Source organism: Phalaenopsis equestris, unplaced genomic scaffold (genome assembly GCF_001263595.1).
Source record: "Phalaenopsis equestris unplaced genomic scaffold, ASM126359v1 Scaffold000054, whole genome shotgun sequence".
Classification (NCBI taxonomy): domain Eukaryota; kingdom Viridiplantae; phylum Streptophyta; class Magnoliopsida; order Asparagales; family Orchidaceae; genus Phalaenopsis; species Phalaenopsis equestris.
In genome coordinates, this window is record NW_018164496.1 from 379075 (window position 1) to 396459 (window position 17385).

The 17385-nt window shown below is 36.7% G+C and overlaps 1 protein-coding gene across 1 annotated transcript in view; it reads left to right on the forward strand.

Annotated features, from left to right (window-relative positions):
• Positions 1–698: 698 nt before the first annotated feature.
• The window catches only part of LOC110019215 (calcium-transporting ATPase 9, plasma membrane-type-like), a 50387-nt gene continuing 33700 nt past the window's right edge, over positions 699–17385 (forward strand). Inside the window, exons 1-11 of the mRNA XM_020716798.1 lie at positions 699–999; positions 1294–1491; positions 3512–3628; positions 3706–3748; positions 5172–5284; positions 5369–5503; positions 5585–5674; positions 6649–6718; positions 12490–12560; positions 12662–12745; positions 12839–12916. Of these exons, the coding sequence (XP_020572457.1) occupies positions 1336–1491; positions 3512–3628; positions 3706–3748; positions 5172–5284; positions 5369–5503; positions 5585–5674; positions 6649–6718; positions 12490–12560; positions 12662–12745; positions 12839–12916 (957 nt within the window). The 5' untranslated portion in view covers positions 699–999; positions 1294–1335. The remainder of the gene's footprint in view (positions 1000–1293; positions 1492–3511; positions 3629–3705; positions 3749–5171; positions 5285–5368; positions 5504–5584; positions 5675–6648; positions 6719–12489; positions 12561–12661; positions 12746–12838; positions 12917–17385) is intronic.

Below are 17385 nucleotides of genomic sequence, written 5' to 3' on the forward strand. Positions count from 1 at the left end.
GACACTATTTTTATAATTGTTTCCTATTTTTTGTATCCAAAAACAAAATAATAAAAAGCAAAAAATTAATCTCAAATATTAACCCTTAAGGGTGCATTTGGGGTGACGGTGTAGTGTCGCACCATAGTTTTTACTGTTTTGCAAAACAGAATTTTGAGCGCATTATTAAAAAACTGCAGCTGAAAGATGTATTTTCTCACAATACATGACTATCTTAAATGGCTTATAGAAACTTACCACAAATTTTTAAATTTTTTTTTATAATAGCTATCACAATTTTTTGAGCAAAAAATTCTCCTCGTCCAAGAACTAAAACCTAAACGGGGCGGAGGGACCCTAACTAACCAACACCTAATTTTTGACACCTAACGCCATCCTCCGAATGAATCACCAACTCGCGTTGGGCGTCACCAAATAGACTGCCACAAAAGCATGTGAATTAGTAAATATATCAGCGGTCGACATTTATATTTATTTATTTATTTTTTTAACCGTATTTAAATAACACATCTGTAAATGGACGCAATTAGCGGAATTACAAAGTCCCACCTTACTCGGCGTATTGTCCATTGCACCGTTAATTATACGTTACATTTATAATAATAAATATTTAGTCGGGGTTTTTTTAACATTATTTAGTGTCTAATTATGGAAAGTTAAAATTTGTTATTTGTTGAAATTTGGATACGGAATTCCCTCTGCTAAATAAAAAGTTATTAGTTCAGGAGACGAAGCTGCGCGGAAGCTTCTTGAGCCTCTTCCTCTTCTTCTTCTCTCTCCGCGGCCCATCGTTCACTTTGGTCGTCCGTGCGGGCCTGGAAACTTCCGGTGGATCTCCGGCAACGAGGTCAGAGCTGTGGAGATTGAGTTTTAGCTCTCTCGAACCGAGGACGAAGAGAGAAGCGAAGAGATTGATTGCTGATGCAAGCGATTGGTTGAGCTCGGGAAGGGGAATCGATCGAGATTCTATTAGCTGTCGCTTTGATTGAAAAGAGAGTGGTGAGCGGTTCTGGTTTCTGTTTTTGTTTTTCGATATTTGAACACCGCGTTTTCCTCGATCGTAGGAAGGCTGGACGAAGCTTCGCCTGCGATTTTTTTCTTTTTGTCTTTTTCTTTCTGCTCCGCTTTTTCATGTTTGAGGTTGCTTTCAATTCAATCCACCGCAATGTTCCTCGTTATCTAATGCTGGAGCTTGGTTTCATACGCACTCTCTCGACATTGTTTTGCTGGCTGTCTGCCTTGGTTTTCTTTTGTTTTCTCTTTCATCTAATAAGAGGTTGGTTTGTGTACAAGATTTGACGAGTCGGTGGCATCTCTCCTGCGGCGCGGGGTGGAATGGAGATGACGTCGCCGAACAGATATGTCCGGCACAAGGACGAGGAGATAGGGAGTGGTGGTGAGGGGCGGAATGGCGACGAGATCCGCGTTTCTGATGATGCATTTGACATCCCGTCGAAGAATGCACCTATCGAGCGGCTGCGAAGATGGAGGGTACGTATGCTGTTTGGTCAATGCCGCTTTGGTCTATTATTAATTTATCTCAGCATTACGATGTTGTGTTGTTGTTAAGATAGGTTTTGGTTATAGCAACTCATTTATCTACGTTATTGCTTTGTTTTTGCTTTTGACGAAAGTTTGATTTGTTTTTAAGGTCTACGCAGGTGATTCGTGGTTTTGGGTTGTTTGGAGATTCTCTATCTGGTTTAAATTGATTTAGAGTGTGTATAGTTGCGGATTAGATGATTACATAGGCATATACTCTTAACGTCGGCGTGCGAGCTGCTGTGGGTGTCTACTGAATATTATTCCGAAGGGATTTAGATGATTTATGTGCCTTAATTTATCATGCATAACTAACAAAGGGTGCCTGTTGATCTTTGACTCGTGACCATCCAAAGGAGTAATGTTGCACGCCCAAAGAATTCTCAAAATAAAAATCGTATAAAGAGTTCATTATTAAAAAAACCCTATTAGGATTTTTTTTTTTTACTTGACATTGAAATCTGTGCCATTCTAAGGGGTTGTATGGTTACAAGTAGGATGTGGTTAATTCCATAAATCCAGATATAATCATGATTTCATTATTAAAAATCCAGAGTAATGTTCCACGCCCAAAGAAATCAGAAATAGAATTCGTATAAGGAGTTCATTGTTATGAATTCTATTAGGAATATCTTATTTCTTTCTTACTTGACAATGAGATTCATGCTATTCTAGGGGGTTGTATGGCTACAAGGAGTGGATTATAACCTGAAATTTTTTTCATAACAATTGCTAAATTATCTTACATTCTCATAAATTGTTTTGCCATTTGCTAAAGGTTTTATGATTTTTGAGAATGCAAAATTCTAAAATCTTTTCAATTCCTTGACTGATGGAATAATGGGATTCAACAAATCATTTATCTAGTCAGTGACGGGGATGAAACGTATTTATCAATATAGTAAGATTTAGATCCGGCCGAACCTATTTTTTAAGGATTTAAACTAAATTTGCTTGCATGCCACATAATATAACCTTTATCTATAATTTTGAGATTTATGAATTCAAATCTCACTGCGGAAGCGAATGGAGATTTGCCATTTGCTTAATGAAATCCACCTATAAAATCACTTTTTTTTTGCTTTGTGCCTATTTTGGCTGAAACAAAAAGGATGGACCAATATCTATCTCTTGCTTGGAGCATAGTAACCAAGAAAGTAAGGTTTTATTTTTGGGTTTTATTTAGGAATGAAGCTTGTTAGGGATTTGTTGCTCTCAAGCTAGTTCTAATGAATGTTTGCTCGTTTATGGTATTGTTTTCCCATGAACCTATTGATTTGTGTTAAACTTGCTTCATTTAATGGTTGATAGGTATACTTATTTGTTTCAATAAAAGAGCCTCAGGGGAGTTTATGGCTTTCTCTTGACGATCATTATAGAATTTTTTTTTAATTTTTTTTAAACTTATTTTTTAATAAAGAAGTTGCTGTATAAACCAATCCTCCATTCATACTTGCATTACTTGCACTTCCTATTGTTGTTCATATATTTTAGAATTGATACTTGGCATTTGTTACTTTTAAATGGATGAGTTACTTTCTATATCGAGGTTGTAGATCTAATCTTTTGACTAGTTATATTATTTATTAGTTTTTTGGGAAGTTTTCTTCATATGAAATGCCTGATATGCTTATTCTATCAAGTGATATTATCTTACGCACTGTTTATATCTAATTAGCTCTTTAGTAGAAATTTAGATTGCCAAGATTCTTTGAATACATGGTCATGTTTTGGATAGTTTGCAAATTCTTTGATTTTCGAAGAAGTTAAGAGATATTAAAATAGAAGCTCTTTAGTTTCCTTGTTTTGTTGCAAAAAGTTCTATTTTGTGTGACTGGGCTATTTTGTTTTGTAATAGCTGTGTTTATGGTAATATTCCCTAAGTTTCCTATCCTTTGTGGAGGAGAAGGGAGCACAAACTTTTTCTATTACATTGGCATGAATTTTTGACAAGAGCACTACTTGACAGCAAGCGGCTCTTGTGTTGAATGCTTCTCGTCGGTTTAGATATACCTTGGATTTGAAAAGGGAGGAAGAGAAAGAGCAGATTAGGAGGAAAATTCGGGCGCATGCTCAAGTTATACGGGTACTTACTTAACATTTAATTTAGTTAATTAACTTTAATGCTATCCTGCTCATTATTATTTTTTTGAAATTTTTTAGGCAGCTTTTTTATTCAAAGAAGCAGCTGAAAGCAAGGGACCAGGTGATTCATCTTTCATCAGCCATCATTATCTTCTTTATGTTCCTTTGCTCTTAGGCTGTTTTAACTCAATCCTTTTGATTTAATACATATAATGTTTTTTATTCCATCTTTGACTATAGTTTTTTTTTAATTTTGCCCAAATAAGATATATTCATTGATATGGTGCGATCATATTTACTTCCTTGCTTCAACTCTATAATTTAATGATAATTCACTTTATTATGTTTCCATGATTGTTGTTTCGATTTTATGTCCATCATCATTCTAATAATAATAAATGCTCATCATCATTGTAATAGTAATAATAATAATAATAATAATAATAATAATAATAATAATCTATATCAAAATCATAATTATTTTTATCTTGAAGAAGATGGAAGCAGAAGGGGTAGAATTAAAGTTGGGCATGGCAGAAAGAGAGTGATGTGATAATTGCACGTGAAAATTAGAAATGATAAATTAAGAGATTATTATAGCAGAGTAAACGTCATAGTGCTTTTTTGTAGATTAGATTATTGAAAATAAATGTAAGTGTTTGGAAATATACACAATGAACAAGTAGATGAAACAGGGTTGGAGGATTTGGAAGGAGAATAAATGGGTGTAACAATATAAGTTGTCATGTGGAGATAAGTTGTCCAAAATGATTTTTGAAGAAAAGATTTAATATCTTAGGCAATTCTCAACAAGAACGAATTGAAAATAATGAGGATTCATAAGCCAATCCCAAATAGTTGGGATAAGGCTAATGATGATGTTGGTGGTGTTTATATTCTTAGCCCCATTATTGGGTGATGGGGGATGTGACATGCCAAGGCGAGAGCGATGGGAGGGATTTCTGCCCCAAATGTTGGGATTTTCTACCCACAAGCTGGGCCTTAGGCGTCCATTTTGGCTTTATTTGAATTAGAATTAGGGTTATTATCCACCTTAATATAAATATATTGTCTAAGATCTATTTTGGCACTTTTTCTTGATTTTATAAAATTGGAGTTCGTTTTTATTTGGATTTATTTCTCTTAAGAGCGTTGTACCCTTATTCTTTTTCGAGTGGCATTTTTGTAGTTTGATCTCGAGTATGTGGTGTATTTCCCTCGATGCTGTATTCCTCAATCCTTGTCATCATCAACTCTTGCTTTTTATTTCCAGAACATCAGCCGTACAAATTCTTGTCGATTTTTCTGAATTTTTTTCTTTATTATTCTATAAACTTCCCCACCCTTCGTTTTGATCATCGGGCACTATTTTGTAACCCTAAATTGGTCACTAGGATTTCAAGCAGTTGTTTTTGAAACTTATTGTAATTTGGTTTCTTGGCAGTTCTGAAAGAAATTGTACTTCCATATTAACTAGTTGTTGCTTTGTCGCAGGCCAGGTCTCTGACTAACATGCTTTTTTATGTTTTATTTCCACTACTTAGAAACACCTGGTACAGTACCAGCACCGCCTAGCGGTGGTTATGGCATTGGGGTTGAGCAGCTCACTGCAATGACCAGAGATCATGATTTGCCTGCACTGCAACAATATGGAGGGGCAAGTATTCATTTCAATTATGTGTTTTTTTACTTTTCTTAATAACCTACTCCGTAGATATTTCTTATTGTTTACTTCTTATAGGTAAAAGGCTTGTCAAACCTGTTGAAGACTAATTTAGAAAAAGGAATTATTGGAGCTGATGACACAGAATTATTACGCAGGAGAAATGCATTTGGGGCCAATACTTACCCTCAAAAGAAAGGAAGAAACTTTTTCGTATGTGAACCCTTTACAGCTTCCATTGATTCGCCTTCATGGTTTATTCGACATTTTATTTTAAAAAATTCTCATGTACAGGTTTTTCTTTGGGAAGCTTGTCAAGATTTAACTCTTGTAATCCTTATAATAGCTGCGGTTATATCCTTGGTTTTGGGCATAAAAACAGAGGTACATAATATTTTGTTGTTGTTCTTATCAATGCTGTCAGCCTTGTTAATTAGAAATTTTCATCAATTTAGCCTTAATACTTCCCTTACGGATAGCTTCTTCAATACAGAAGGTACATTTGAAACAAGTCCCATTAATTGTTTTGGCTGCCAATCATAACAGGCAATTTGATCACACTTTTTAAAATGTTATTACAAGAGTTTTTTAAAAGAAAGCCTTAAATGGAGTTTTATTACCGAAGTGGTTCAGATTACTACTAGGAAGTTGGAAGGTATCCATAAGGCCAGTAAAGTGCTTGTTTCAATGCGGTTGCATGTTAGAACAACTTGATTATTTAAATTAAGTCTCGTTTGGCTATGTTTTGTTGTGTTATTTAGAGAGAAATAAAGCTGGAAAAGCTATTCTGCAAATGTTTTGCCTCATGCAAAGCCATGGGGTGCAGTATTTTTCTTTGCACATTTCTCACACAAATCAATTTGTGATGTCTGATTTTTCATAAGTAGAACTGCTAAAAATAAATTACTACTGAGGCATAGAGTTGAGCTAAATCAGGATAGCCAAAGAATGCAGATTTGAAATGCCCTTGGCTAGCGTTATAAACCTATTAATATGACCTGTAGCAAAAATGTGACAGTATGACTGGAATTAGTTTTTACTTGTTAAATAGTTATCATAGGATAAATACCCGCTACATATGTTGTCGGTTTTATGTATGATTTAACAAAATTGAAGTGTATGATTATAATTTTTTTATTGAAGACTTTGGAAGGTGCAAAATTGGCATGGTTGAAGGCAGAATAGTTGATGGCATTTCCTTGCATTAGCTTTTCCTTTACTTAAAAATTGCTGTGCAGTAAAATCATGATCTGTTTGTTAAATGTATCTTAGAAAACGAAAGAGATTTGTGTACATGCTGGCTTTTATAATTATTCGTGTTTACTTATTTTTCTGCATCATGTATTTTGTTTGATTAGGGTATCAAAGAAGGATGGTACGATGGTGGAAGCATTGCCTTTGCTGTTATCCTTGTTATCGTGGTTACTGGTATGCCATTTTGATCAAAGCTGATATCTGCATGTTTGTGTTTCATATAAAAAAAAAGGAAGAATAAACATATATTAGTTGTTGTTTTGAAGCCTATATATGTTCAAAGGAATGCATCCAAAGAATGTTTCGTTCCTAAATAATTTTATCACGAAATAAAAATAAAAAAGTGATGATGCTATGAAATGAATTATTTTTAGAACTAACTACTTATTTTCTTTCATGATACATTTGTGTTTTTCTTAAGGCTTCAAGCTACATATTTAACCCACATAAGCAGGAACTTCAATACATGAATCCTACTAATAAACAAGTATGAGATGTATTATATAAAGGATGATACTTTTTTCTTCCAGCCCGTCATGATCCATATGCATCCCCCTACAATTCTGATGAGGATTCCTCTTTGTTCGTTTTTGTTGTCTCCATCTCTAGATTGACCACAACCTCATTTTATGTTCATGGCCACAAGTTCAACCATTTTCCTCACTATCTATATAACTTGTTGACAGATAATGAGAAAAATTGACATGACGTCATCGAAGAAAAAAATCAAACTGTTGAAGAAGAAACCGAAGCTTCGCTCTTCTGGTTAAACCGTCAAAGGACTGTTGTTCTTTGATTCGGTTAGTGCAAAGACCCACAATCATTGCCTTTAATCCAAACATAACTGAAGACTACACCCATTCTATTATTGATTTTTTATCATGCTAGTGTTACCCCCTCAATTAATCTTTCATCAGGTTCTTTGGATAGTTTTTACTTGTTTGGTGATGATGTGAGGCCAAAACTCTGTAAGTTGCTCTTAATTTACTGTTATAGAGGATGCCAAAGCTATCATTGAAGCCTTTTGGTATTGCGATCGCACCCAAAATATTTGGACTAGGGGATTCTTTATTTTGTCAAAAAAAATAAAATAAAATAAAATAAAACAATAATCCTTTTACTCTTGATAAGTAGTTCAAATTCAGCTCGGGGTTTTACAAGCTTGTTTACTTAACAAAACAAACATTGAAGTTTTTTGATGTTGCAATCACATCCAAAATATTTATATAGCAGGAGATTCTTTAAGTTCACCCAAAAAAAAAAAAAAAAAAAAAAAAAAAAGATAAAAGAATAATCCATTTATTCTTGATAAGTACCTCAAATTCAAATTGGTTTTTACAGACCTGTTTACTTGACAAAAGCCCAACATGGACATGTCTTTGTTCATGATTGATAAGTAGCTTGTTTAGTTAACAAAAGCCATATAATAATTGATCTTGCTCAAGCTTGTCTCGTTTACACCATCAGCTATTCTCCTTTACACCGTTAGCTGTTTGTGGTTGCTTTAATTGACGGTCCACAGTTTAGAAAGAATGCGATCATTGGCCACACCATAACGGATCCATTGGAAGGTTGAAGAGGATGAACATGACTAATACATTATTTCCTTGGCTTGGTTCCACCCACATTAGCAATAACACAAATAAATGTTTAAAATAAATAGGTTTTAAGATACTGAAGTAAAAAAAAGAAAATAAATTAGAATGAAAAAAACAATATAATGAGTGGATGCATCAATTTCAAGCTTGTGGGTTGATAATAAGATTAGTTTGACTTATTGAAAAGGTGCATGAGTGGAAAAATAGAGAGGATTTGCAAGTTGCTAAAGAGAATTTCATGGGGACTAATATTTTTTCGTAAGGAAAACCAAGTAAGTTGAAGTGTTGTAGAAGTTATGATTTAGTTCAACCAAGCTTATGTCAATGAAATTTTAAAATTTTAAATCTATGATTATTATTTTATTAATATAATTTATATATTTATTTTTTTTAAGAAAAAAAAATAAATCATTGAATTGTATATTATAGGTAATTAAATATATTCTATTTAATTCACACGGTTCTATATATTTGGGATTGGTTTTTTGGGTCGATCAAACCTGCAATTCATATAAGTTTTTGCCAGTTTGATGCTGAAATAGTTTTTAAGGTAACAGGATTAGTTGTATCCGGTTTCATTGTTGAATCGATCTATTTAGCCCTGTTTTTAAAACTTTGATTGCTGCTAGATGGATTTCTTGGCTGTTATGATTTTAAGCCTCTTATAGCTATAGGGTGTCGTAGGAATATTTGAGATGTTGATATTACCTAACCTTGATTAGATCTACTTGAAACCTCCTAACCCTTTTCCAATCAATTAATTTCACAATGTCCAAGTTGGGCTTAAAATTGAGCCAATCAGTTCTCTTTAATCAAGAATGCACTTATATGAGTAGGAAGGAGGATTTTGAAAATTTGTTCTTTGGACTCTCATGAAAGTTTTAAAATTGTTCCAAGTTAAAATTTTTCAAGACATTAGATTTGAGAAAATGCATTATTCAAAAATTTCATCGTCATTTTTAGGATTTTAAGACGCGACTTGAGATTTCTCATCTGCCCACACTTTTATATTTAATAACCACTTCAGGTAATGCAAGAACTCTAGATTAAGGTTAGTTTTAAAAGGTCTAATTGCTCAACACATAATAACATGAGTTTGTGTAAAATTAAATAAATTTATTAATGTTAGCTTTTGAGTGGATGGTGGGAGAAGGATGACAAATCCAATTATGACCTCATGATTTTGTTGTTTTGGGTATCATGGTTCATGGTTTACTTAATCAAAGGAGTTAATTGATCTAACTCGACCGAAGGATCATTTTCTATAGTGTAGGTTGTTTCATCAAAGAGAAACTTGTAGATTTTGGAGTGGATGTGCTTAAGGGGATAATTTTTAGTCGACCTTAGTTAACAGAAAACTTTTTGATACCGGAGTTAACTCAACCCATGACGACTCAAGACTTTTAGTATTAAGCATATAATGAAGGATATAATCAAAACTCCAAACAATAAAGAAAACAAGACAATGAGGACAAGACTAATACAATCCGACCACGGCTTGAGGAGGTTATTCGTTGACGTCGGTGGTGAGGAGCAGAGTAGATGCAGGTGGCTGCTTCAAGGTGGAGCATTAGAGGGCTATGGTGGCAGTGAAAACAGGCGCGAGACAGGATGAGGAGTAGTCGATTGGTTGTAGGGAGATGCGTGGAAGGGGGTCGACTGCCTGCAGGAGGAGGCAGGGGGGAGCTAACGGCTAGCTGAGAGGGAGGCGACTGATTGTTGGGTAAGCAGAGGGAGTTGCGATCAGTTGGAAGGGAGCATAGGTTTGCTAGGATGCGAGAAGATGCCGGCTGCCTACTGTGTGGTGTCTAGAGGAGGAAGGCAGTCTGCTGGAGGCCCAGGAAGGGAATCTGCAGCCTTCTGGAATCCCAGATAGGGTGCCGCAACAAATTGGAGTAGCATTGCGGTCTTCTTGGGTTGCAAATAGGGAGCCGCAACAACCTAGAGTCGTGAGAAGGGAACTGCTGCGGGCTAGAGTTGTTAGAGGGAGTCGGTGGCCGCAAGACAACAGAGAAATGATGGAGATAATCACCACCTTGGACGAGTTAGAGCTGAAACACCTCGTCGAAGGATACAATCCTCGGAGGGGAAAAACATCAACAACAAACTCTGAATTCAGAAAACAAAGCAGCAGCTTCTAACCTAAGCAAACATCACCTAGATATAATAGAGATTGACAAGTTGAAATAGGTAATAATCAAGATAAAAATGATTAGAAAAGGAAGTCATAAAATAGGCAAGAACTAGAGAGTAATGGAAAAGGAAGTTGAATTTGAGTGAAACAGGAAAAAGAACGGGGAATATGTGGCGGCAAGTCCTGCTATGTCAAAATGTCTGACATAACAACAATGATCTGTCTGACATCTGCTGTACCCTGCACTGCGCATGAAATTTTTAAATTTCTTATACCGCTGTCTAAGAGGTTGCTTCAGGCCATAAAAGTTTTTCAGTTTGCAAACTGAATTTTCCTTTCCCTTTACCACAAACCCCTAAGGTTTGTGCACGTAGTTGTCTTCTTTAAGGTCTCCATGAAGAAAGATTGTCTTCACATCTAACTGCTCAAGGAAGAGATCTTCAGTAGCCATCATAGACAGTACTATTTCGATGGTTGTAAGTTTCACCACAGGGGAGAAAATTTTAGAATAATCAATACCATACTTCTGCTGAAAGTTTTACAACAAGTCTAGTCTTGTACCTCTTACTGCCATCATGTTTAGTTTTCACTCGGTACACCCACTTGTTGTGTAATGCTTTCTTTCCTGGTGGAAGTTCTGTTAGTTCCTATGTCTGATTTTGTAACAGGGAATCTATCTCCTCCTTCATGACTAGCTCTCACTTGTTTGAATTTTCATCTTACAAGGTTTCTTCATAACTCTGGGGTTCTTCACCATCTGTCAGCATGTTGTAGTTTAAAGTTGGAGAATAACGCTGTGGAGAGCGTCTAGTTCTTTCTGAACCGTGAACTACAGCTGTAGGGGTGGATTGCTCTGAAGTTGACTGCGGAATAATAAGAATTGGTGATCCGGACTCACTCTCCTCGTCACTTACCAACTCAGATTCTTGATGTGATGTTTAAGAAACTGTACTGGTCTTGTCCTTGTACATAATCTTCTCATTGAAAATCACATTAATGTTTCTTATGATCATCTGATCCTGATCATCAGAAACGATAACTAAAAGTCTCGTCTCCATAGCTAATGAATTAACATTTTCTTGACTTAGCCTCAAGCTTACTACAAGCATCAGGACTAATGAGAACATTTGAAAGACATCCAAAGATCAATGAAACCAAAGGTCAAAAGGTCAGTGATCATATGGTAAGTAAAATAGTTGCTATTAGCCATCATCAAAATCAAATAACACATTAATCTAATTAAGTGATTAATTAATTAATTATATTATTTATTTATTTATTACCCCTTTTGCATTTTTCTTCTTTTTTTTTTTCTTATATATATGGCGAACATATCATCCTTTCTAGTTGATAGCTTGCATGTTGATATTATTTTATGTTAAGAATCATTGTTTTAACTTGTTGAATTTCAACAATAAAATATTTCGCCATCCGATCGTATTTTGGGTTAACTTCAGCATGACTTTGTGTTTAATCAAGTATACCCTACAATTCACAACTGAGGGGGTGAATCCATTGATGATCATACAAGCTACATATATGACCATAACTTGATATTGTCATTTTGCAGTGAATCGTCTGGTGGTGGTGGATGACTGATTTTAATCATTATTTTTATGTGGCTATTTTGCGGCAAAATCGCACAAATAATGGACGCGGCCCATGCCCTTATCGGCATGAGATCTTTTAAAAGTGACTGTTAGGTCATGTGATATGATATTGACTCTTTATGAGCTTAAATTAATTTTAGATTTGACATCGTCTATAAAATGCTTTTACTTTTATATTCTCTTTGATGGATTTTACTTTTAGTTGTGGAGTTGTGAATTTGCTTGAATGATTTTAAGTTTTTATTCTCTTTGTGAAATTTTCAATTTCTATTTGGATTTAAACCTGAAGTGATTTTCATTAAATTTTGAGAACATTGTGTTCTACGTTTGCTATGTTTGATAATTTGTTGTCGAATTCTAAATTTGCGAATAGATTGTCCTCGTGTATTACTCATGTTTTTTGCTTGCGCGTTGCTATGCTTAGAAGATCATTGCTCAGTGTACTGGATTTTGCACGCTATAATTATTTCTCTTGCAATTTTAATGGGTCAATGAAATTAACTAGAATATCCCCTTCAAGCCTTAGTTTTTTGGCTTTGGTAAATGATATTTTAGCTAATCCACCTTTTAATTGGTTAATGAATTTTCATTTGTTTCATTCAGCAACCAGTGATTACAAGCAATCTCTTCAATTCCAAAACCTCAATGAAGAAAAACGGAACATACATTTGGAGGTTTGCTATTTATGAATTTTAAAATGCTTTTATGTAAATTTGTTACCAGGATTATTAAAGCAAATTCGTTAGAGGTATAGCATTTGTTTCTTGTTGTTTAGGTTATTAGAGGTGGTAGAAGGGTTGAAATTTCAATATTTGAGATTGTTGTTGGTGATTTAGTTCCTCTCAAGATTGGCGATCAGGTAGGGTTTGCTGAAAAAGCAGTTACTGTTTTTTGTTGTACTACTTTTGCATTATTTTGGGACAGTTAACTGTATTTGATATTTGCTTCCCAGGTTCCTGCCGATGGAATTTTAATTTCCGGCCATTCCCTTGCGGTGGATGAATCAAGCCTGACGGGAGAAAGTAAAATTGTGAGTTTAGTAGGTTAATTCTTTGTAGTTTTTTTTTACTTTTCTATTTATTTTTTTTCTTTTTTAGTTCTAATTTTGTTTTTTTTTTCTTGTGATCAAAACAACAGATTTCTTGTATTATGTGGACGTAAAAATATAACTATTCGTCATGTGGTATCATTAGGGAAGAAATACTTTTTGTAATTTGCACTTTTGGTTAATGTTGAATTTTATTTACTCATAAGCATATTAGAAATTATATAATAATAATTAAAGTAGTAGAATGTTATGCCAGTCAGGCATCGGTCATCTGACCCATACAACTCTAAGAGCCATCGACGTTGCAAGACAGGATGAACGTGACAAGGAGATTTGATTCGGCGGGGAGCGGGACAGGGAATTCTAGCAAACAAGCGAAGTCCACGAGGGCGTTATCACGTATGGAAGGATAGGAAATTAGAGGAGTTTGAGGGGGAAAGTTCGAAATGTTGTGATATGGTTATATTAAGGTTGTTAACTTAGGTTTTGTTTTTTTCATGCATATTTGGTTGGTTACATCTTTCTTTTCTTCTGGTGTGTTCCTAGCATCGTCTAGGTTTTGTGGAGAGACGATTTATTTCTCGAACATTTGATTATCATTGTATTTACTTATTTTCCTTTGATTTTCGCAAGAGTAACCCTTGTTTGAGTTTTTCCACCAATCTATTGCAATTTTGTCGTTGTTTGTTCGCTGATTTTGGTTTCGGATCGTATCCAATTGGTATCAGAGCAAGATCTTGGAGGGATGACAGTAAAGAAAGCAGATGAGTTGGAAGGAGAAGTCGGGCAAATCATATTGGGAATGGATGAAAGGTTTGCCGTTTCTGATGACAGTTTTTTTTTCAATAAAGAGCCGAATGGAGGACGAATTTGAGAGAATATGAGAAATCCGAGAGATGATGAAGAAGCTATGGAGATGCAGTCCAAGGTCATGCTGACTGCTCAAGCTGCAAATCCTAATCAAGGGTTGATCAGGGAATCCTTGGTCATATCAAAAGGGAAGGAGATCGAATGACAGGATGAGGACATCACTAACATCAGAACATCCCCCTATAACTCCAAGAGGAGGGGAAATGAAGAATTTAAATAGAAGGGATTGCGCCGAAAATTGGAGGGATGGTGCAAGGGGCACGAAAGAGCATGAAGGAGAAAGGAGAGAATTCAGAGCAGGATATGACTATGATTGAAGTAAGAAGTTTCACCCGAGACACATGGGCAATAATATCAGAGGAAGAGGAAGTTGGGGGTGGAGATTCAAGGGTCAGAAAACTAAAGATGCCGATCTTTGAAGGACAAGATGCACATGGGTGGTTGTATCGTGTGGAGCGCTACTTTGCAGTCAATGCGTTAACGGAGGAAGAGAAACTCATGCGGCGAGATTATGCTTGGAGGGGAGGAATTCAATGCATTCGTGGAGGAGTCTAATGATTGCTTGCTAGAGCTTTTCCGAGTCATTTTGGAAGGAGACCTGCACGAGCAATTCTATGCTTTGACTTAGGAGGGGACAATCACTTAGTATAGGGAAGGTTCGAGCTCTTGTCAGGGCGAATAAGGGGAATTTATGATAAGAGGAACTTCTTGAAGGGCTTGAAGCTTGATATCCGACCATTGAGACCGTGTGGATTGAGGGAGATGTGGAAGACAATAAACAAGTTAAGAAGACCAGTAAGGGGGCAACGCATAAGGATTTTATAAGAGTGTTTCAACGACCATGACACCGAGGACCCAAACGATATCATTTCAGAAAGAGATGCTAAAGGAGAAGAACACTAGGACTCTCCCTAGGGGTAATTTCAAGTGTCTCATTGACGCAGAAGTACAAGATAATAGAGCAAAGTGATTAGGTTATCGATGTGTCGAGTATGCTGCAGGCCACCGTTTCAAGGAGCACGCTCTTCAAATTTTGTTAGTTCAAGAGGAGGCGATGGGGTGGAATCAAAGGAATATGTAGTGGAGGAAGAAGAGCATCTGCACTTAGATGTAGCAGAGGTGTCTCAATTCAATGGTGGGATTTACTTTGAATCACACTATGATAGTGAGGAGACAGACCATGAGACAATTGATTGTGGTGCTGGTGGATAGTGGGGCCACACATAACTTTATCTTAAATCAGAGCAGTTAGGGTTGGAACTGGCAGCTACAGGGAGTTTTAGTGTCATGATGGGGACAAAGAAGGTGGTGAAAAGTTGAGGAATCTGCAAATGGTTGATTTTAACACTACATGGCTTACAGGTGTTGAAGACTTTTTTCCCTTGGACTTGGGCACCACATATATGACTTTGGGGACAAAGTGACTGCAGACTTTTGGAGAGATGAAGGTAGACTGGAAATCCCTTACGTTGAAGTTTTAGGTGGAGGGTAGGAAAGTGATGCTGAGAGGAGATACTAGCTTGTGCAAAACTATGGTCTCGCTAAAAACCATGGTCAAGTCGATATGGGGATCAATGATAGGTTATTTGGTGGAATTACAGAGCGTTGAGGAGGTCTGAGATCCCGAGTTGACAGAGTATCCCAAAGGGGTTTGACAGCTCTTACAACAGTTTACAAACATCTTTCAGTAGTCAAACAGGTTACCGCCTCCGAGGGAGCACGAGAATGCTATTACATTAAAGGAGGGGGTCCCTGCTATCAATGTCAAGTCATTTCGACATCCTCAGATTCTGAAGGATGAGATAGAAAAGTTGATTGAGAGATGCTCGAGATGGGGAAAGGAGGGGGTCCCTACTATCAGTGCCAGGCCATTTGGACATCCTCAAATTCTGAAGGATGAGATAGAAAAGTTGATCATGAGATGCTCGAGATGGGGATTATTAGACCTAGTGTTAGTCCGTTCTCCAGTCCAGTCATTTTGGTGAGAAAAAAATGGTTGTCGAAGGTTCTGCGTGGACTACTCGGCTTTAAACAAGGGGACAGTGTTGGATAAGTTTCCTATTCTTGTGATTGATGAGTTGTTAGATGAGCTTTATGGGACAGCCATCTTCTCGAAAATAGATCTTAAGGGACACATGAAGTACATTTCGAGTTCTTGGTGATGTCATTTGGCCTCACCAATGCCTCGACCACATTTCAGTCCCTTATGAATAGGATTTTTTAGCCTTACAACAAAAATTTTGTCCTGGTCCTTTTTTATGACATTTTGATCTACAGTCGTACTGAGATGAAACATGTGAAGCTTTTGAGAACGGTTCTTGAGAAGTTTAGAGAGAACCGGTTGTACGTTAATCTGAATAAATGTTTCTTTGCACAACTACATGTAGAGTATTTAGGGCATGTGGTGACCAGGGTGGGAGTGGCAACATACCCTTCTAAGATCGAGGCTATGATGGACTGGCCTTTACCCAGTAGCTTGAAGGTGTTGAGGGGATTCCTAGGCCTCACCGGATACTATAGAAAATTTGTGAAGGGGTACTACACGATACCATGACAACTGAAAGAGCAGCTGAAGAAAGACAATTTCAAGTGGGGGAAGCCACAACACATGCCTTTGAACATCTAAAGAAAGCCATGAGCAGTGTACTGGTAATAGCACTGTAGGATTTCAGTGGACCATTTGTGGTTGAGACAGATGCGTCAGGATACTGGTTGGGTGCAATACTCATGCAGGACTATAAACTGATTTCTTACTTCAGCCAAATACTCACCGCTAGGAGGAGACTCAAGTCAGTGTATGTGCGACAATTGAAGACTATTGTCTTTTTCATTCAGAAGTGGCGACCCTACTTATTGGTGCAATATTTTCTTGTTAGAACAGGTTAAAGGAGCTTGAAATATCTGTTAGAACAGAGGATGGTGACTGAGGAGCACCAAAGATGACTATCCAAGTTATTGGGATATGATTTCGAGATTCAGTGTAGGTCAGGATTGGAGAATAAAGCAGCAGATGCATTGTCCAGAAAGGTTGAGGAACCACAGCTTGTAGCCTTATTGGTACTTCTGGTCCTAGATTCAGAAGTCATGAGGCAGGAGAGCGAGCAAGATGAACGACTGGGGAAAATAGAAGTATAATTACTACGGATCTGAATAGTCATCTAGGATATGCGTTGAGGGGACAACAATTACTCTACCAGGAGCGGTTCGTGTTGCGAAGGCATCGAAGCACATTCCCAGGCTGCTGCAGGAGTTTCACGACAGTGCAATCAAGGGGCATTTTAGAGTGCAAAAGACATAGTGTTTATCGACATAGCTATACTGGGTGGTGATGCTCAAAGATGTAGAAAACAGATTGGCGCGGTGTGATGTGTGCTAGCAACACAAATACTTAACCATGATGTCGGGAGGGTTGTTACAGCCCTTGGCATTACTGAAGAAGATTTAGGAAGAAGTAATGATGAATTTCATGGAAGGATTGCCACGATCAAAAGGGTTTATGGTGATCATGGTGGTAGTGAATCTCTTGAGCAAGTATGCAAATTTCATTCCAATATGACACCCCTACACCACGGCCTTAGTCG